The sequence below is a fragment of the Schistocerca piceifrons genome, chromosome 1 (assembly GCF_021461385.2).
Source record: "Schistocerca piceifrons isolate TAMUIC-IGC-003096 chromosome 1, iqSchPice1.1, whole genome shotgun sequence".
In the NCBI taxonomy this organism is placed as follows: Eukaryota; Metazoa; Arthropoda; class Insecta; order Orthoptera; family Acrididae; genus Schistocerca; species Schistocerca piceifrons.
The window spans coordinates 531,451,377-531,474,492 of record NC_060138.1 but is presented as its reverse complement, the minus strand read 5'-3'; the positions used below and the strand labels follow the sequence as shown (position 1 = coordinate 531,474,492).

The 23,116-nt window shown below is 38.3% G+C and overlaps 1 protein-coding gene across 2 annotated transcripts in view; it reads right to left on the bottom strand.

Annotated features, from left to right (window-relative positions):
- Positions 1–23,116, bottom strand: part of LOC124783743 (glutaminase liver isoform, mitochondrial-like) — a 125,091-nt gene that overhangs the window by 60,165 nt on the left and 41,810 nt on the right. For both annotated transcript variants that reach the window (XM_047254045.1, XM_047254046.1), the window contains 4 exons: positions 20,556–20,695; positions 20,319–20,448; positions 14,230–14,357; positions 5,930–6,045 (listed from right to left, as the gene is read on the bottom strand). In XM_047254045.1, the coding sequence (XP_047110001.1) occupies positions 5,930–6,045; positions 14,230–14,357; positions 20,319–20,448; positions 20,556–20,695 (514 nt within the window). The remainder of the gene's footprint in view (positions 1–5,929; positions 6,046–14,229; positions 14,358–20,318; positions 20,449–20,555; positions 20,696–23,116) is intronic.

Below are 23,116 nucleotides of genomic sequence, written 5' to 3'. Positions count from 1 at the left end.
ATGTGGCAACCCTGCAGCCTTGCATAGGTGCAATATCTTTGACCTTGGTCTATAAGCTGCTAGTCCAAGCGGCACATCGATGCAACTGCTCAGTTGTGAGTTGTGCTGTAATAAGTTAACATGTGTTGTGTCTCTCATCACGAAAATGGAAGCACATAATATTGTACAACGGTATGCTATTTCGTTTTGCATTAAATGGGGTGAAAACGTGACGACAACTTAACGGTAAACTTCAGAGGGTGTTTGGAGAGGAGATTATGTCAGGAGCTCAAGCTTTTCATTGGCATAAAATGTTTAGTGAAGGCAGAACGAATGTTGAAGATGAAGACCGCAGTGGACGACCATCAACCTCATGGACAGATGTCAACTTGGCCAGGGTGCATGAACTTATACAATCTGATTGAAGATTATCCATGAAAATGATTGCAGAAGAACTGAACATCATTTGAGAAATGGTTCATCTAATAATAACTGAAGATCTTGGTATGAGAAAGATTTGTGCAAAAATGGTCCCCAAAAATCTCACACCACAACAGCGAGAAACACAGAAAAATGTGGCAGCCGATCTGTTAGAGCAAACAGAAATCAATCCAGTATTGTTGAGCCGTGTTATCACTGGTGATGAAAGTTGGGTTTTTTTAGTACGATCCAGAGACAAAACACCAAAGTTCACAGTGGTGCTCAAAGGGATCACCCAGACCAAAAAAAGCTTGCATGTCAAAGTCAAAAGTGAAATGTATGCTTGTGTGCTTCTTTGATTCCCAGGGAATTGTTCATAAAGAGTGGGTGCCTCCTGGACAAACATTTAACCAATATTACTACAAAGAAATTTTAGAAATACTTTGTAAAAGAGTCCTTCATGTTCGTGCCAACATTGCTGATAATTAGATTCTGCATCACGATAATGCGCCATCCCATTCTACTCTGTCAGTACAGCAATTTTTAACCTCAAAACAAATTTCAGTACTACCACAGCCACCTTATTCACCAGATATCAATCCGTGTGACTTTTTTCTATTTCCAAGAGTCAAAATGGCGGTTAAAGGACACCATTTTCAAAAAACACGAGATGTCCAAAAAGCTGTGACGAGGGTCTTGGAGGATATTACAGAAGATGAGTTCCAGAAATGTTACCATCAATGACAGAAGCTCTGGAAAAAGTGTGTGCAGTCAGAAGGGAACTACTTTGAAGGAGACAACACTAAGCAACATTTTTTTCACATCAGTCTCATTACTTTATTGTCGCACCTCGTACTTGTACTTTCCTATGTAGCATGGGCATCCGCATCATCGTATTTTGTACGTTTCTGTCTGGCACATAGGGATCGACTTCATGGCTTAGCTCTGTTGAAAACTCACCTTGACATTGATTGTCCTATTGACAATGTAATTAACCAATTTGCCAGGAAGAACAGGTGCACAGAATTCATCATTTAAGGAAGAGAACCACAATTGTAACTTTTTTATATCATAAGATGGCATTGTCTTGTATATGCGTATAATCAGTTTAAATAAAACTTCCTTAAACTTTGCATGCGACTTGATTATTTTTTAAAATGGTAAAAGATAAAGGTAGCTCAAGATATCCTTACTTCCCATCCTTGATGTTTTTCTGTATCCACCACTCTCATGAGCAGAAATAACATTAAGCAATATAATGATAGTTAACTGTTACTACAGTATACAAATTAAAATTCTTCAATTTGCTTATCTTTAGTTAATTTATACATCTTTCACATTTCCCATCCCTGAAGGTTTTCCCTCATTGATGGTATGCACAGAACACAAAAAATGAATGAATGAATGTCGATGGACTGAAAGGAGAAAACTAGCATGCGAACAATGTAAATAAATGCTGACAAGAGCACTGGAGGAACACAGAAGATTAGATTAGATTAGATTAGATTTACTTTCATTCCAATTGATCCATAGTGAGGAGGTCCTCCAGGATGTATAACATGTCAGAAAAACAATAATACATGACAAATATTTACAACTAAAACAAATAAGCTAATGTACCTTCCACAGGTCCCAAGTGGAATGATCACCCCCCACCCCCTTTTATTCTTTTATTTATTTATTATTATTATTATTTTTTTAATGAACACTATATGAAAGGATCATTTTAAACACTCATTTGCTAAGATTGCATTAGTGTACTGAATTTAAAATTTAAAATTTTTTATTTATTTATTTATGAGGTACACACACACACACACACACACACACACACACACAAACAAACAAAAATCAGTTGGTTCTAATGAGAAATTCATCAATGGAGTAGGAGGAATTGGCCACCAATAAATCCTTTAGGCTTCTATCAAACTGAATTTCATTGGTTGGTAAGCTTTTTATGGCTGCTGGCAAGTTATTGAAAATGTGTGTGCCTGAATTATGCACACCTTTTTGTACAAGAGTAAGTGACTTTAAATCGTTGTGAAAATTATTCTTATTTCTAGTATTGATTCCATGAACTCAGCTGTTGGTTTGAAAAAGTGATATATTTTTAATGACAAATTTCATTAAGGAATAAATGTATTGGGAAGCAGTAGTTAGTATCCCTAGTTCCCTAAATGGGCCTCTGCAGGATGTTCTTGAGTTTACACCACATACAACTCTTATTGCACATTTTTGTGCCTGGAAAAAATGATGAATTGCCCCAAAAAATAATCTCATATGACACTATGGAGTGAAAGTAAGCATAGTATCTCAGCCTTTTCATTTTTATATCTACTATGTCTGAAAGAATTTGCATTGCAAATAGAGATTTGTTTAGACACTTCAGCAGTTCTGTGGTATGCTCCTCCTACTTGGATTTGTTCTCAAGCTGTAATCCCAAGAATTTCTTCTATCTGCTTGTCATCATATGTTAGGCATATACTCATAGGACATCCCTTACAAGTTCTGAACTGCATGTAGTGTGTTTTTTCAAAGTTCAGTGACAAAGAATTGACTAGGAACCAGTGATTAATGCCCACAAATATTTTGTTGGCCAATATTTCTGAGACTACACTTGATTTGCTATTTATTGCAACGCTTGTATCATCGGCAAACAAAACAAACTTGGCATCTGGTAATGTTACTGATGAAAGATCATTGATATACACAAGAAAAAGTAAAGACCCTAAGATGGAACCTTGCAGGACCCTACATGTAATGAGTTCCCAGATGGATGATGCCTGATAACTTAATACATGTCCCTTTCCTAATAACACCCTTTGTTTCTTGCCAGAGATATAACACCTGAACCATTTTGCAGCATTTCTTGTTACACCATAATATTCTAATTTACTTAAAAGGATAATGTGATTTACACAGTCAAATGCCTTTGACAGATCACAAAATATACCAGTTGCCTGCAATTTTTTGTCTAATGAATTTTCACTGTAAGTGTAGATAGCCTTCTCAATACCAGAACCCTTTAGAAATCCAAACTGCAACTTTGACAGTATGTTATTTGTGATGAGATGGTTATGTAGCCAATTGTACACTACCTTTTCTAAAAATTTTGGGAATGCTGGCAAAAGTAAAATTGGATGGAAATTTGATGCTGTTTCTTTATCTCCCTTCTTAAACTGTGGCTTAACTTCAGCATTTTCAACCATTCAGGAAATATTCCACTGATAAACGACTGGTTACACAGATAGCTTATGTGTTACTTAACTCAGAATCACATTCTTTAATTAACTTTGTTGATATTTCATCGTACCCACTAGATGTTTTTGATTTTAAAGATTTGATGATGGACATTACTTCTGCTGGGGTAGTGAGGGTCAAATACATATCATGGAAGTTACTTGAAATGTCTGGTCTGAGATATCTCATGGCAGTATCTGCAGAACCTGACTACCCCATCTTTTCAATAACAGTTATAAAATGTTTATTAAAAAGTTCTGCAACACTATAACACATCTGTCACCAATGTATCATTTACTGTTAATGCTATTTGCCCCTCTTCATGTCTGGTTCTACTGGTCTCCTCCTTCACTATATCTCATATTGTCTTTATTTTCTTATCTGATATGACTATCTTTTCCTTGTAATATATTTGCTTCGATGTCTGTATCACAGTCTTTAATATTTTGCAGTATTTCTTGTAATGTGCTATAGCATCAACATCAGACAGTTTTCTTTTTGTTTTACGAGATACTTCTATTCCCTGAGTAATCCATGGCCTGTTTGTAGACTTTGCTCTAACCTTGGTTAGTTTTGGGGGAAAACAGTGTTCAAATAAGGTAAGCACTTTATTAGCATTCATGCCATGAGTTCTGTAAACATCACTCCAGTGAATGTCTCTGAGGAGTGTCCTAAAATAATCAATTTTTGGCTTATTGATTACCCTTTTGAGTTCAGATTTAACAGATTTTATATCCTGTTCAGTATTAACATTTGACAGAAGGAACTGCATGTCATGGTCTGAGAGGCCATTGAACATTGGTTTTGTAATGTAATTTTGTTCATTGGACTTTTCTATAAAGATATTATCAATGGCAGTTTGTGAGCAATTGGCTACCCTAGTTGTGAACTTTACAATGTGAATTAAGTTGAATGATAGTGTTAACTAACTCAAATAAGTTTGGGGAGAATCTTTAAGGACATCTATATTGAAGTCACCAGCAACCACTATTTATTTGTTTTTGGTTGTTAAATTGACCAGTACAGCTTCAAGGTGGTTTATGAAGACATTAAAGTTACCTGCAGGTGCTCGATATACACTTAATATTATGAAGGATTTTTTGTAAAATTCTACTTCTGTTGCACATGTTGCGTATGCTGTTCTAGGCAAAATTTATGAATGTCTATGTTCTTAAGTTTATGACAGTTCCTGATTAATATGACAACTCCTCCTTTCTCCATTTCTGCTCTACAAATGTGAGATGCTAACCTAAGTCCTGTAACACTTAAAATTTCTATACCAGTGGTCACATGATGTTCAGAGAGGCATATTATGTCAGCTGGGTTTGAGGACTCTAATTCATCTATGCAGATAATTAGTTTCTTTAATTTTATTTCCCAGTCCTCAAATATTTTGATGCAATATAGATAGCTGACATTTCACATTGACTGAGTTAGAATTGAGTAGAGTTTAAATTTCTGTTTATTGTTGTCAGCTGTTTGTGCTGATGTAATAAGCTAGAATTATGTTTTTTTGTTTTTTTTCCCTCAAACTGAAGGTTTGTCTCAATCCTACCCTCTCTTAAAACTTGGTTTCTTTCTGTTCTCTCTATCCTAAAAGAGGGTCTTAACTGAACCCTATAACCACTGGTATTTTATCACTCATGACAGTGCCTCCCCCCTTTAACTTTCCTGCTATTTTCCCAGCCATTTTACCCTTCCCTTTCCTGTTGAGGTGAAGGCCACCAATTGAGGGAATCAACAGGAACCACACCAATGTGTGACTCTGCACCCGACATAAGCAGCCATTCTCAAGAACAGATACAAACTCAATACTAGTATGCTTCGATGCTGATGCAATTTTTGCCAGGTCACACTCTATACTGTACCCAGGATCTCTGTCAATACTATTACCTGGCCCACCCGCTACAACTACGGTGTCTTCCTTAGTGAAATCTCTGTCACCTGCTCCAGACCATCACTAGGTTTAAAAACATTGGTGACCTGGTATTCTGATCCTAGTTCATCCACCACGAAATGTCAGAGTTCTAGACCTGTTCCTCCTGTTTCCTGTTGCCACTTCCCACCTCTCTTTACCCTTCTCCCTCCTTAACTTGTCAAGATCTCCCCTGGCATTGTCTAACTCAGCCTGAAGGAAGGAATAATCAATTTATTCCCTAATAAACTCCTTGATAATTCATTTAGAATATTATAAGATCACATCCCACACTGCTTACAAAATATCTTCAGAACAGAGGATCATTTTAAAACAAAGTTCACAATGCCTTATTCTTTAATGTGTGGTACTCACTATTGTAATCCAGCACTAGTTCATTGAAATTTCGGCCACTAGGTTCCTGGCCTACATACTGGTGAACAACATTTGCTCCAAGCTGCTCAAGTGCTATTCCATATGTAAGTGGTTTGCTGAGGAAAAGAAAAATTGGGTCAGTTTCACATGTTTTTATACCCATAGTTTGTGTAAGAAAAAATCTTGAAAATGAATTTATGACAGTCTCCGTTACACATCATCTGCAACAAACTATGGAGGGAAACTGATAGGGTGTTTTAGAAAAATAAAACTTTTTATAACACATAACAGTGTTGCTATTAAACTCATTCCACTGCATTTGCTATAATATGGACCAGTGAAGAAAAATTGACCTTTTTACAAATGTCTTCCTTTTATATAATAATTTTCTTTGTTAAAATTACATTCTTCCAATTTCTTGTTTTCTTTACTAGTTGACAAGTCTAGTTTAGGTAATAAGCATATCATACTGAAAGTCATATCAATCATTGGAAAAAAATGTTGCTCTCATTTGAAGCCTAATGTAATCCTACCTCAGGAAAAAGAAAACTGTAGTTCTACAGATCGGAGCATGGAATGTCAGATCCCTTAATCGGGCAGGTAGGTTAGAAAATTTAAAAAGGGAAATGGATACGTTAAAGCTAGATATAGTGGGAATTAGTGAAGTTCAGTGGCAGGAGGAACAAGACTTTTGGCATTATTGTGGCCAAGATAGACATGAAGCCCACCCCTACTACAGTAGTACAAGTTTATATGCCAACTAGCTCTGCAGATGATGAAGAAATTGATGAAATGTATGATGAGATAAAAGAAATTATTCAGGTAGTGAAGGGAGACAAAAATTTAATAGTCATGGGTGACTGGAATTTGAGAGTAGGAAAAGGGAGAGAAGGAAACATAGTAGGTGAATAAGGATTGGAGCTAAGAAACGAAAGAGGAAGCCATGTGGTAGAGTTTTGCACAGAGAATAACTTAATCATAGCTAACACTTGGTTCAAGAATCATGAAAGAAGGTTGTATACATGGAAGAATCGCGGAGATACTAGAAGGTATCAGATAGATTATACAATGGTAAGACAGATATTTAGGAACCAGGTTTTAAATTTTAAGACATTTCCAGGGGCAGATGTGAACTCTGACCACAATCTATTGGTTATGAACTGTAGATTAAAACTAAAGAAACTGCAAAAAGGTGGGAATTTAAGGAGATGGGACCTGGATAAACTGACTAAACCAGAGGTTGTACAGAGTTTCAGGGAGAGCATAAGGGAACAATTGACAGGAATGGGGGAAAGAAGTACAGTAGAAGAAGAATGGGTAGCTCTGAGGGATGAAGTAGTGAAGGCAGCAGAGGATCAAGTAGGTGGAAAGACGAGGGCTAGTAGAAATCCTTGGGTAACAGAAGAAATATTGAATTTAATTGATGAAAGGAGAAAATATAAAAATGCAGTAAATAAAGCAGGCAAAAAGGAATACAAACATCTCAAAAATGAGATTGACAGGAAGTGCAAAATGGCTAAGCAGGGATGGCTAGAGGACAAATGTAAGGATGCAGAGGCTTATCTCACTAGGGGTAAGATAGATACTGCCTACAGGAAAATTGAAGAGACCTTTGGAGAAAAGAGAACCACTTGTATAAATGTCAAGAGCTCAGATTGAAACCCAGTTCTGAGCAAAGAAGGGAAAGCAGAAAGGTGGAAGGAGTATATAGAGGGTCTATACAAGGGCGATGTACTTGAGGACAATATTATGGAAATGGAAGAGGATGTAGATGAAGATGAAATGGGAGATACGATACTGCGTGAAGAGTTTGACAGAGCACTGAAAGACCTGAGTTGAAACAAGGCCCAGGAGTAGACAACATTCCATTAGAACTACTGACGGCCTTGGGAGAGCCAGTCCTGACAAAACTCTACCATCTGGTGAGCAAGATGTATGAGACAGGTGAAATACCCTCAGACTTCAAGAAGAATATAATGATTCCAATCCCATAGAAAGCAGGTGTTGACAGATGTGAAAATTACCGAACTATCAGTTTAATAAGTCACAGCTGCAAAATACTAACACGAATTCTTTACAGATGAATGGAAAAACTGGTAGAAGCCGACCTCGGGGAAGATCAGTTTGGATTCCGTAGAAATATTGGAACACGTGAGGCAATACTGACCTTACGACTTATCTTAGAAGAAAGATTAAGGAAAGGCAAACCTATGTTTCTAGCATTTGTAGACTTAGAGAAAGCTTTTGACAATGTTGACTGGAGTACTCTCTTTCAAATTCCAAAGGTGATAGGGGTAAAATAAAGGGAGTGAAAGGCTATTTACAATTTGTACAGAAACCAGATGGCAGTTATGAGAGTCGAGGGGCATGAAAGGGAAGCAGTGATTGGAAAGGGAGTGAGACAGAGTTGTAGCCCCTCCCCGGTGTTATTCAATCTGTATATTCAGCAAGCAGTAAAGGAAACAAAAGAAAAATCTGGAATAGGTATTAAAATCCATGGAGAAGAAATAAAAACTTTGAGGTTCACTGATGACATTGTAATTTTATCAGAGACAGCAAAGGACTTGGAAGAGCAGTTGAACGGAATGGACAGTGTCTTGAAAGGAGGATATAAGATGAACATCAACAAAAGCAAAACAAGGATAATGGAATGTCGAATTAAGTCGGGTGATGCTGAGGGAATTAGATTAGGAAATGATACACTTAAAGTAGTAAAGGAGTTTTGCTATTTGGGGAGCAAAATAACTGATGATGGTCGAAGTAGAGAATATATAAAATGTAGACTGGCAATGGCAAGGAAAGCGTTTCTGAAGAAGAGAAATTTGTTAACATTGAGTATAGATTTAAGTGGCAGGAAGTCGTTTCTGAAAGTATTTGTATGGAGTATAGCCATGTATGGAAGTTAAACATGGACGATAAATAGTTTGGACAAGAAGAGAATAGAAGCTTTTGAAATGTGGTGCTACAGAAGAATGCTGAAGATTAGATGGGTAGATCACATAACTAATGATGAAGTATTGAATAGAATTGGGGAGAAGAGGAGTTTGTGGCACAAGTTGACAAAAAGAAGGGACCGGTTAGTAGGACATGTTCTGAGGCATCAAGATATCACAAATTTAGCATTGGAGGGCAGCGTGGAGGGTAAAAATCGTAGAGGGAGACCAAGAGATGAATACACTAAGCAGATTCAGAAGGATGCAGGTTGCAGTAAGTACTGGGAGATGAAGAAGTTTGCACAGGATAGGGTAGCATGGAGAGCTGCATCAAACCAGTCTCAGGACTGAAGATCACAACAACAACAACATGTGTGAAATAATTGTGTCTGAGATACTTTAGCTGAGAATATACTGGCTGGACAGGAAGTAGGTGCCTGATGTAAATACGTAGTAGCATTAAAAAAAATTAGTACATTGTTTAAAAACAATTGTGTCTCTTTCTCTGCAGTGGTAGAAATTGACATTCATGGGCAAATGTCTGTCAGTGTATGAATGGACTCAGGTGGACTCCCGATATGAAATATGGTACTCTGTGACAGTGGTACAAGAAGAGTGAGGAGCTGTGCATGGGCCTCACACTATTTTGCATCTAAGGACCATGAGGAATTGCCATACAAAACTGATGACTATGAGATCTTTCGTGGATGTTGCTAGATGTTGCCATCCCAGGACATCCATGTTAGAGGAAAATGTACAATTGATAACACAATAGACAATCCAAAATGTCACTGAAAAGGAGTTAGAATTTTATTTGTGGAAGTCACATTATTGTTTGCAGAAAACTGTGACAGTTGGATGGAATATGGAGAAATCATGCTAGCTGGTTTAGACACTTTCCCAAGTTGTTTTCAAACATAATCTGGAGTGATAAAGTTGTGTTTCATGGGGAAGATTTGAAACCTCCCGTAATTCCCATTACTGAGTGAAAGATATCATCATGCCACTGTTGATAAAATGCATCATCTTATGGGACCAGTGTAGTTTGGTTGACTTGGTATGAGAGCAAAAGAACTTATCAGTCTGTCCCTTCTTCACAACACAATGGAGTCACACCTGTACCTAGCTGTGCTGGAAAACCAGGTTTGGCCAGTTGTTCCATGCACAACAATATCAATGACCTCATGTTAGTGTAGGATGCTGTCCTACCATCTTTTGCAGTCAGTGGAAGGAAATTGCTTGAAAATCATTTTCCAGGACATACATTGGATCACCACAGTCCTCACAAGTAGCCAGCATGGAGCTCTTATCTCACGTGATTCAACTTCTTCTTGTGAGGCTGGACGAAAGAAAAAGTATATCAGACCAAAAAATCACATATGCTGGAAGATTTGGAAGCTTCCATCTGGTGTGTTCTCACCCAAGTACCACAGGAAATCATGTTGATGTCAATTGAGAACATTCCCAAATAAATGGAGAAACTACTGGAAAATCAACATTCCTGTGTAGAATTTGCACTGTAAAAATAATTTGTACCATTCTGCTGTGCATAATAAATCTTCTTTCAATAAAATAAACGACTTATTTTGGGAAATATTAGCAGTTTCCAATAGACACTTACTTCCCCACCCACCACCCTATATGCAACTCTAGAATCCAGAGGTTTGGCAATTTTTTTAGCAAGACTAATAACATTTACTTATAAGTTATTTTGTAACGTATGTTGATTCCTATATTTTCATCTGGTGTCAGCTGGAATTTTGTCAAAGTTTTTATTGCCAGAACTCTGTTTAGGCACAATGAAATTGTTCCGGACCATGCCTTACCAGTTTATGGCTTTTTAACATGACTAATAAATTTACTTATAACTTATTTTGTAGTGTATATTGTTTCCTGTATTTTCATCTGGCCTCAGTTGCAATTTTCTCAAAGTTTTTATTGATTTCATGAGCTAAATCTACTATAATATTAGCTTCATTACTTCAGGCACTAAGCCCTTAAGACTCTGATGAAATCCGAGACATTCCAAAGAGCAGTGCAACTGCAATTAATATTTCTGTACATAACATTTGTGTTACCTGTGGATGCAATTGCATGTTAGCCTATTACATGTTCTGAGATGAAAGAAATTTGCCTGTTTAGCTTTGTTCAGTGTTTGTACTTGGAACCTGTCAAAACTACACTCTTTGGCTGCATTTGTTTCAGATAGTGCCATTAAGGGATTAAATTATATGATATTATATGATGCAACACACTTATACATCTGTCCCATATCTGAGTGGGAAACACTAAGATTTAGCTAATAATTTTAGTGTCCCTACCGTAAAGAACTTTACAACTTCTGTCAGACCACTGACTCATTTATTCAAGGAAATCAGTGAGTGGCATACTGATCACTGGAGGTAACCATAGTTGATGATTACTGACTATGAATTCACCCCTGTATCAGCTGTTGAATTTATTAGACTAACCACAATTTAGAAGCATACAGCATGCCACTAAGTCTATAGAAATTAAAAGTTCTGTGTCATCATTAACTGTATATTAGTGTTTACAATGAAAATATCTCAGAAATATTTTTACTGGTGCCACAAAGATGTACAGAACAGTGGCACAATATCATGTCTCATCTTCTGTCACTGTAAATGAATATTGTTGTTAAGCTCTTACTAAATACTTTGGCACCTGGTGATTCTTACATAAACATACGAACACATTTACTCCCCAGTGGTATTTCAGACCAATAGCAAGAGTGAGTTTAGGAAGCACTGTTCAATTCACAACCATACTACCAGAAATACAGATAAGTTTCTGTGTAGATTTTGCATCCTTGACTAGGATTCAAAAGTAATTTTTTTTTTTTTTTTTGCAGGTTGCCTACTGTAAACATCAGACAGGATACTGAAAATCCTCAGATATTCAGAAATAAAGTACATGAGTATGTTTTTAGAAATTCCTTCTATAATTTATTAGAATACTTGTAGTTGGGGAAATAGATTTTAGTTAATACAGATTTTTAACTTTTGCAGTATGTAGACAGTTATAGTGGGCCCTCAGATCAGTAAAGTTGCATAAATGCATAGTATGAAACAGAAGCTGAAAGCAGCAACCTAGTGTATGTAATTTAGTGTAAGTGTAAGAGGAGGAGCAGCGGCAATTTTTTTGGAGGAATTCCTTTTTTTCTAAATATACATCTACATATACAAAGTAATGTAGAGACAATTTCCATAATTACTAGTGCAAGAAGATTGGCAGTTGTCACTATCTGTTGTTATAAGGCACAGTCAAATGAAAATGAAACAGAGCGAAAAAGTAAGTAAACTATTATTTCAAAAATAATCACTTAACTGTTAATACATTTATCCACTGTGAGACAAAATGGTCAATGCCTTCATGGGAAAATGTTTGCAGTTGCCTGCAGAACCACAATTGTACCCAGGTGTGCACTTCTTTGTCTGAAGCAAATTGATGCCTGTAAATATCTTTCTTCAGTGCCCCAAAAATACAGAAACTACATGGGGAGAGATTGATATGGTATGGAGGATGTGGAAGGGCTTTCCAAAAAACTTCTGCAGCATACTCAAAACATTGTTTCAAAGATGCGGCAGCAGCTTTTTTTGGGAAGCCCTCACACAACCTCCATGGAGTACCAATCTCTCCCCAAACAGTTTTCATATTTTTGGAGCCTGAAGAAAGACATTCATGGCCGTCAATTTGCTTCAGATGAAGAGGTGCACACCTGGGTACAATTGTGGTTCTGTTGGCAGCCATAATCATTTTTTAATGAAGGCATTGGCCATCTTGTCTCACAGTTGGATAACTGTATTAGTGGTTATGGCAAATACTTATGAAATAATGAACAGTTTACTTAACATTTTTTTCAATCCGTTTCATTTTAATTTGACTGCCCCTTATACCATACTTAACAGAAGTTGTCTACATTAGCCACTTCTGCCTGTTAACATATAATTTGACTTTTTCCACATACCTGAATGGAATATGAAGTATGAATGAATGAATTAACTACCACTGTAATATATATATGGCTAACATAAATTGCATCAAATACTTTTACATTAGAAGCATCATTGCTTTATGAACAAAAGCAGATAATACTTTCACTTACAAAATATTCACAGATACACTATCCAGTCAAATTAATGTGACCACCCATCAAAAACTTGAATAACCACCTTTTGCCACCCGGATCACTGTGAGACATGTAGGAAGAGAATCAATGAGGTTCTGGAAGGTACCGCCAGGAACATGGAGCCAAGCCAACTGCAGTATCATGGCCAGATGGGTTAGGTTTCTCAGTTGAGGATCCATGTCAGGATCAGCTCGATCAAGGTGGTCCCACAGATTCCCGAATGGGTTTAAATTTGGGGAGTTTGCTGGCAGGAAATCACAGTAAATTCATCCTGGTGCTCTTTGAACCACACATGTAGAACCACACATGTAGACTGTGAGCTGTGTGACACATTGCATTGGCTTGCTGATTAATGCCATCATGACCAGGAAAAAAGAAGTGCATGCAGGGGTGGACATCATGGTCCCCAAAGATGATGTATATTTGTGTTGGTCAATTGTGCCTTCCAGAATGATGAGACCACCCAGGGAATCCCACAAAAACATTCCCCAGACCATAACACTCCCTCCTCCAACCTGAACCCTTCTGACAATTGCTGAAGGGTGTTTGCTTTCAGATGCTCGACATTGTACATGTAAACAGCCATCTGTCACCTGAGAAAGCTGCATGTCGCCACTCAGTCTATGTCCAGCTGTAGTACTGGAATGCAAATTCCAGCCTTTGCCACTGATGAACAGCAGTCAGCATGGCTGCATGAACCGGATGTGGTGGCCCATATGCAGCAGTATTCACTGAATGGTTATTGAGGAGATAGTGTTGATAGACCCCAGGTTTGTCTGGGTGTTCATTTCATCCACTCAACAGTTGCACGCCTATTTGCCCGTACACAATTCCGCAGCCGTTGTTCACACCCTGCCATCTGTAACCTTTGGTGCAGCACAGTTGCCTCAGTGCCAGTTTTGGATAGTGCCTTTTTGCCGTGCATGGCATACTTTAACCAAGGCAGCACACAAACTGTTTACAACCTTAGACAATTTAGGAAATGCTTCCACTCTTGGCCTGAATTTGAATGTCAGATAAATCATTCTGTTTCCACATTATGACCATGACTGCACTGTTACCTGCAAGCTCCTGACAAGCTTCATATGCCCTCCACACTAGTGCTGCCACCTGCCATCTGTGAGTGGTTATTGCACACTGATATCGAATGTAGGTGGTGGTCACATTAAGGTGATTGGACCTTATGCTACTGTTTGTAAAATATTCTTTCAACTTACCTACAAGACTGTAAAGTGAATGGTATATTGACATCACCTATTGAGAATCTCTGTCCATCTATTGTGCACACACTGACTCCCCAATAATCAGGATTCATTCTTGCTAACTGTGGAATGTAGCTCGCCACCTTTTTAAAAATATGTATATCATTGTAATTAACTACTGTTTAACAATATCACAACACAATTTTTCAAGAAATATGACCCAAAAGTACATTAGTGGCAGTAAAAGCATATATAATTTTCACACAAGATGTAAAAATAAAAGATGAATTATTAAAAAAATTCCATTATCTTACTACAGGACAAATAATATTAATATCACTTTGAATCAATGTCTGCTTTTTAATGTTTTAATCATACTTTAATATGAAATACTCCTATATGTGCCTCTGCAACAGAATCACATTGAGATTTATGTATTTATGGTGGCAGGTAATTTCTGCAAATATTGTACAAGTTAATTTCAGTTCTCTCTCTTTCTTCTGTTTATATAAATAAAAATGAGGGAAGGCAACTATCCACTTGTAGCTGAATGGTGCATGAAACAGAGATAAACATAACAACACAGAGGTGTTATTATTTTTGAGCTACTGTAATAGAGAGGTATGATTAGACTTTCAGAACATATTCCTCAAACAGAGAATAGGATGAAATGTTACATCACCATTAATCTGGAAACACTTCATTTCCATGTTGGATCTCATTTTATAATACTGTTCATAACACATTAATCATGGGGAAAAGACATAAACAGAACATACTTGCATGCCACATGAAATAATTTCTTACACAAAATGTTCAGAATGCCCCCTCAGTTCTGAGGTTAAATGCCAGTCTTTGATCTTCCATTACAACAACAATGATGTTGATATGTGACTCAAATTATTGCTTTTATTGATATTAAACTCACTTCATTGCTCACTTGCATTAACTGTTCAAATTATCATTAGGCACTTGGTGAGCTCATAACTGTTTATTAATGTTAATTGCACAATTGTTTTCTAGTACATTACAACACAAGTGTACGCAAATACAGACGTCATTGGCATGTATGGATCAGCATATGGTAATGACCATGCAGGAATGAACCCTTGCTCCAACTTTCTACAGCAGTTCAGAAAAGTATCCCTTTCCTCGGCTAAAACCCAATCCCATAACCTGTACCTTAAATGCTGCCTAAACCATGTAATCCCTCCATATGGCCTAACCAAAAACATTCCTTTCCCTGGATCCCTCCCTTCCTTTCAGAATGACCTTCTCCTTTTCAGATTCTGCCTGTCCCTGTCCCGCACAAACCTGGTACTGCAAAAACACACTTCCATGGCACAGTCATCTCAGCACCATCTCTACTCCCTTCACAAGATGCCTCTACTGCGAAATTCCTACTACATACATCACACCTCTAAAATGGAATCCCTTGCTCTCCAGCAACTGGAAGAGCATTCCAGACACCATCTCCATACGTTATCCAACATGCTGACATTCTACTGCCACCTTGATGTCCTATCAACCCTTATCCTACCCACAGTGTTTCTCCTCACCAGTCTCTCATAGCCCCAGACCCTGCCTGGTAGACCTTTTCAACTTGTCACATCCTGCAAAACTCCCTACCAACATTTTACTAAATCCAGAGCTGAAACAATCCCTGAACAAAATGATAACATTCCCCCCAAAGTCCTCAGCCCCACAGAAGTTTCAGTCCTATCCAAAGGCCTCACTTTCAACCCTACACCCAAATTTAACTAAGCTGAACTTGTCAAAGACTTATTCTCCTTCCAATCTCTGGAATGTAAACACTTCTTTGCCACCAATTCCTCCATCCAAAGCCAATCTAATCTCAGAATTGAACCCTGCCTCTCCAAGTTCATTCCACCATCCAACTGTGAACCTCCTCCTCCCCCACCTAACCACTCCCTGGTCACCTTCCTGAAATTCTTTGCCTCCAACCTGGCCTCACCATCCTTCCCCAAGTCCCTTCCTAAGAACACTAACCTTTCAGCAGAAGGAAGACTTGCCATTCACAGCCTCAAAAGAGATGCTCAGCTAATAATTCTACTTGCAGACAAGTGTTCTGCCACTGTCATTATGAATCACAGTGACTCCCTGGTAGAAGGCCTCATCCAATTGTCTGACTCCTCCACCTGAAAACTCTGACAGAGCGATCCCATCCTGGATCCCACCCCTGATGTCCAACATAACCTATAGTCCCTGCTTAAAGCCTTAGGCCCTTTCCAGAACCTCTACCCTGAATCCATTTCCCTTCTAACCCTTATGACACCTGCACGCTGACATTCTACATGCTCCCCAAAATCCACAAATGTGAAAATCCTGGATGCCTCATTGCAGCTGATTATTGCACCTCCACTGAAAGAATTTGTTCCCACATTGACCAGCTCCTTAAACCAACTGCCCAAAATCTAGCTTCCTATGTCAAAGATATCAATCACTTCCTTCACCAATTCTCCACCACTCGCACCCCTTTACTTCCTGAATCCCTACTCGTCACTGTTGACAGCACTCCTTACACACCAACATCCCTCATGCTCATGGTCTTGCTGCTATGGGACACTACCTCTCCCAATGTCCCTCTGATTCCATGCCCACAACTTCATGCCATATATACCTTACTATCTTTCTCCTAATATGCCACTACTTCTCCTTTGAAGGGAATGTGTACAAACAAATTCTCAGCACAGCCATGGGCACCTCCATGGCACACTCCCATGTCAACCTGCTTATGGCCATCTAGAGGAAACATTCCTAGTCCCTCAGAACCTCAAACCCCTCAGGTTCATTGATGAGATCTTCATGATCTGGACTAAGGGCCAAGACAACCTGTCCTCATTCCTTCACACCTTCAACACCTTCTCTCTTGTCTGTTTCACCTGGTCCCCCTCAACCTGGTATGTCACCTTGCTGGATGTCAACTTCTGTCCACATTAAACCCACCAAGCACATACAGTGCCTGCATTTCAACAGCTGCTATTCCTTCCACACCAAAAATCCCTCCCATACAGCCTGGTTACTTGGGGATGGTGTATCTGCTGTAACAAGAACTCCCTTGCCCAGCATGCTAAAGGTCTCACTCACAAAGGCCTTCACAGGCAGATACTATCACACAGAATTAGTCTATAAATAGAGTTCCTGTGTCATATGCCCCCCCCCCCCCCCCCTAATGCTCTCACCAACCCCACGAAGAGGAGTGCCCCTTTGTCACCCAATACCACCCTGGACTAGAACAACTGAACCACATTCTTCATCATGCCCTGAAATGAGAGACATTCTATGCAAGATCCCACTCAACCTTCACAACATCCCATCCATCCCTACGCCACTCCAATCCCAGCACCTTGCCACAGGGATCATAACCCTGTGAAAGACTGAGGTGCAAGACCTGCCCAATCCACCCACCCAGCACTCCCTATTCCAATTCTGTCACAGGATTATCCTATCCCATCAGAGGCTGGGCCACCTATGAAAGCAGTCATGCTATATATCAGCTCTTCTGCAATCAAAGTACAGCTTTTTATATTAATATTACCACCAACCAGCTGCCACCAGGATGAATAGCCACCCACATACTATATCCAAGGGCAAAGGAGACTACCCTGTGGCACAACATGCAGCAGAACACAACATGCTCTATTTTAATGGCTTCTTCACAAGCCATGCTATCTGGATCCTCCACTCCACCACCAGATTTTTGGAACTGCGCAGATGGAAGTTATCCTTATGACATATTCTCTGTTTCTGATATTATCTTGGCCTGAACCACTATCTGCGACAGACAGTGCTCTTCCTCCCCCCCCCCCCCCCAAACCCCCACTCCCCCGCCCCCTGTGATCCCTCCCCCTTCCTTGACTGCTGCTTTCATTCAGTGCAGCAGTTACAGTCTGGCCAGAGCAGTCAGAGATAGTGGTCATGTGTGCATGAAGTTTGCCTTCTTGTGTGAAGGTGTGTGTTTTCCTTTCTTTCCTGAAGAAGGCTCTGGCCCAAAGCTCAGTGTATAACTATGTTTTCGTTGCAACTGTCTGCGGTGTCTCATCTTTTTAGTGAGTAGCAGTCCATCCTTTCCATAACTGTTGTATCCTTCTACAGTCACTCAACAATGATACTTTCCTGTATACCACAGAGTCATCAGCAAACAGTTGTAGGGCACAGCTCACACTATGTCAAGTCATTTATTGTATATTGAGAACAAGAGGGATCCTATCACATTTCCCCCAGGTACTCCTGACAATACCCTTGTCTCTGATGAACACTCGCTGTCAAGGCCAACATACTGGGTTCTACTGATTAAGAAGTCTTCAAGCCAGAAGCCAGTCATATGTAGGAACCTTTTCCATATGCTTGGACCTTCATTAACAGCCTGCAGTGGAGCACAGTGTCAAATGCTTTCCAAAAATATAAGATAATCTAAGTCGGCTTTCTCTAGTGTTCAGTAGCTTTTGCACATTCTTTTTGTTTTAGCTTGGTCTTTGTTGTGTTTCACTAAGGTGTGGAAACGACACGAAGGAAGTCAAAACAGCATTAAAAGCAAGAGAAGTTATTTCTGTTTGTCATTATTGTAGACATCCTCTAACAAATAGAAAATTTGTTACAACACATGCCCATTTCTATATAACAATATTTATCATCAATTTAATAAGAAAGGGTAGCACTTCATTATTTTCTTCATCAAATAGGAAGTAATTTATTCTTTTTTCCATAACAGCAATTCTGACAGCATGTGCTCAATTTGTTGCCTGTCCTGCAGAAATATGTAAGCTCTTGTTTTAACATGGAGGTGAAGCCTAGCATGGAACCAGTGGCTATGGGATTTCCTTACGCTCACAGTCACAAATTTATTCATCCTCAGTAAGAGAAATAAGTACCTAGTCCTGACACTTTTCATTCATTTGAGTCTTTCATAAATCATGTCCTAGGCATCTAGCTATGAAAATTTTTGAAAAATCTTGTTCTACATATCGAAGCATGACAATTTTATCATTTTAGAAGTAACACACCTAAATGTGCCTACATTTCTGACAAATTGCACATTATGTATAATATAAAATTGGTAATGCATATCCCACAGATGCAATGTCTGATGTTATAAAATGTATAATTAATAGAAGTGACATTTATTTTAACTTTTAAATTAAGCATTCTTTTTCCAATAACTGAGAGAGTGATGCACACAAAATTTACTGTACAACTGATCTTATTGTAGAACTGATCTTACTGTATGTCAATCTACACTCATCCCTGCTATCAGATAACAAATGTTTAATTCAAAAGCTGAAAAAACCATGGACCTAGTTTTCTGCAGTCTACTTATTGTTTGCTTCTAAGGTGATAGAGAACTTTCTATCATTGACATTTAATAAAATTAACCTCAATCACAAACTGAAACCACATCTACTTGACAACTCTTTCTGCTCCATAGAAGAGTGTCTAAATGTATTGTAATATGAGTGTATGTGTTTAAGAGAGGGAGAGAGAGAATATCATGGCAAAAAGTCACATTTATGATTCACTGAACACATAACTAACTATATTCTGACATTAATTTTCAACATAATTTCTTTATAAAATTGCAATCAATGCTACTACATCTTCAAAAAAATCATAGTGATCAGACCACATTGCATCACAAATTTTAATGTTGTTTCTGACAATTTTGTGAAGTGAGATAAACATAAGTACAGTACAAACAAAACAAGAGCTGTGTGTACAATAGATACAATGAAGAGTGTAAGAGTGATATGGATCTCTGATCCAGGTAGAACACACAAACTGTAATGAAGGGAAGAGAATTGCAAGCTTATATACAACTGCAAATAATTTGTACAACTCAAATCTTTTCAGCAACTTAGTTCAGAATAATTTGTGCTTCTAAAAGCACATTAAGAAAGCCAAAGGATGCAGTAGCTAGTACAACTCTGAACATGATTTTTCTCTTATTTATAGTCATTACCACAATGAAACATAAGGCCATTTTTGCCAGTCCCCTTGCATTTTTCAAAAAAACCTTGATGAGTGGGACAGAAGTATACACATCATACTAATTGAGAACTCATTTAACTTATCTGACATGAGCTTACCTTCCCTTCTGTGTTTGTTTTGCATTTCCAGTAAAAATCTTCAATGTATTTTGTATATCCTTGAAAATCTGGTATAACAAACTGATGCCTGAAAGCTCTTGAAATAAGCACTATGTTTGCCGAGATGACACTGCAAAAAAGTAATAATTTAAGATAAAGTGCCTACAACGCATTCATTCATATATATCTCCCTTAATTTCTGTTTTCTGTAATACTGTAAATCTGATGATTTCATACCTCCTAAAAGTCTCTCTGTCAAGTTTTAAAGTTTCTGGTGATCCTCCTTCCATTCCTGATTTCCTGTGTACTTGTTTCAAGTTATCCATAAGCTCTGATAGTCGAGGATCAGTCTTCCGCAGGCCTGTACTTCGCAGTGCCTACAAATTTATGAATGTTTGAGAGTTCTTTAATTTGTTTGTTTATTGCTTTGTATTTTATACTGAGGTGACAAAATTCATGGGATAACGATACGAACACGTACACATGGTGTCTATATCGCATACACAGTGATTTGCTGGGGCTGTTGTTTGTACTCAGGTGATTCATGTGAAAAGGTTTCCAATATGATTATGGCTGCACAGTGGGAATTAACACTCTTTGGGTGCTAAATGGTAGTTGGAGCTAGGTGCATGGAACATTCAATTTTTGAAATTGTTAGAGAATTCAATATTCTGAGATCCACAGTATCAAGAGTGTGCTGAGAACACCAAATTTCAGGCATTACCTCTCACAACAACAATGCAGTGGCCGATGGCCTTCACTTAAAGACCAAGAGCTGTGGCATTTGCATAGAGTTGTCAGTGCTAACAGACAAGCAACACGGCAAGAAATAACCACGCAAATCAATGTGGGATGTATGGTGAATGTAGCTGTATTAATATTGTGGCAATATTTGGAATTAATGGGCTATGGCAGCAGATGACCCATCATGAGAGCCTTTGTTAAGAGCACGACTTTGCCTGCAGTGCCTCTCCTGGGTTTGTGATCATATTGGTTGGATCCTAGATGACTGGAAATCCATGGCCTAGTCATATGAATCCTGATTTCAGTTGGTAAGAGTTGATGCTGAGGTTTGAGCATGGCAGTAGGGTTTGAGTGTGGCACAGAGCCATAGACCCAGCTTGTCAACAAAGCGCTGTTCAAACTAATGGTGGCTCCATAATGGTGTAGGCTGTGTTTACATGGAATGGACTAGATCCTCAGTTATATTTGGGACTTTGACATGATTCATGACTCCATGTTCCCAAAAAAACCATGGAATTTTTATGGATGACACAGCCATATCACTGGGCCACAATTGTTCATGATTGATTTGAAAAACATTCTGGACAATTCAAATGAACAATTTGGCCTCCCAGATTGCCCAACATGAATCCCTTGAAACAGTGCACAAAAATCCCGTGCTGCCAACAATATTGCAATACAGAGGTAGCATAGCTCAATATTTCTGCAAGAGAGATCCAGTGGCTTGTTGAGTCCATGACACTTCAAATTGCTGCATTACGCTGGGCAAAAGGAGGTCCGACATATCAGGAGGTATCCTATGACTTTTGTCACCTCAGTGTATCATTATATCTGTCTTTCACCATACAATCATTTATAATTGTCTTTCTTACAAAACAAGCAATAAAAACAATCAATTATTGATAAAATTATTTAATTGGATAGATAAAGACTCTACTCACCAAGCGGCGGTAGAACACACACATACAAAACTGTTGTAATTGGCAAGCTTTTGGAGCCAGTGGCTCCTTCTTCAGGCAGAAGGGTTGAAGGAGAAGGAAGAAGAGTGAAGGAAAAGGAAGGACAGGTCTAGGAAAAGAGGTAAATTTTGGGAAAGTCATCCAGAACTGCGGGTCAAGGGAGGGTTACCATACAGGATGAGAAGGAAAGACTGATTCAGTCAGACTGAAGCTTGTCAGTCGCAACAGTCTTTTATGTGTGTGTTCTGCCACCACTTGGTGAGTAGATTCTTTTATCTATCCAATTAAATAAAACAAGCAATAAGTACAAGTTGTTTTATATTACAGAATAAGTGGAGATGTTACTGTACTGGCACATTAAATGTAAGATTAATGCTTCTTCCATAGTAACACAGATCCGCATAACTAAATATAGACTCATGACTCAGAACTTTTTTATGGGATGGATGCCATACTCTTTGCAAACGTTTTTAAGTGACTCAGAGTAGGTGACAAGTTGACAGATTTTCAAGTGAAACTGTACAAAATAACATCTGTCAGTATTTTTTTTTTTTATCAAATGTGTAAATATATATCATTGTTGCAGTGAAGCAGAAAAATGGCTACAATGAGTAACCAAAATGTTAAGCATCCAGGAGCAATGTTCCGCTGTAGACACAGCTTAATATACATATTAGCACACATATGTAAATTATTAGAGTTGAAATGATCACACACAAATATGTTTTATTTTCAGAAAAATGCAAACTTTCATAGTTACAACATCAAAAATAGCACAGCAATGCAAAGAACAAAAAGATCTAACACAAAGGCAGTGAGCCATATTGGTGTTAAACTTTACAGCAGACTCCCAGTCAACATTAGAAAATATCAAAAGAAGGGGCCAGTATTTTGCTCACACTGCTAATTCTGTTGTTCATTTAACTTGATTTTGGAATCAAATAAAACCACATGACCTCTCAAAGAGTGTAACCACTTCTCCTTGTACAAAGAGAAGCAGCTAACAGTAAGCAAAGAATTAGAGTAAAAAATGAACAGTACCCTTTTGTTGCGTAGACACATTCCTCCTCAGTAATGGTTCATTTTCCAGAACAG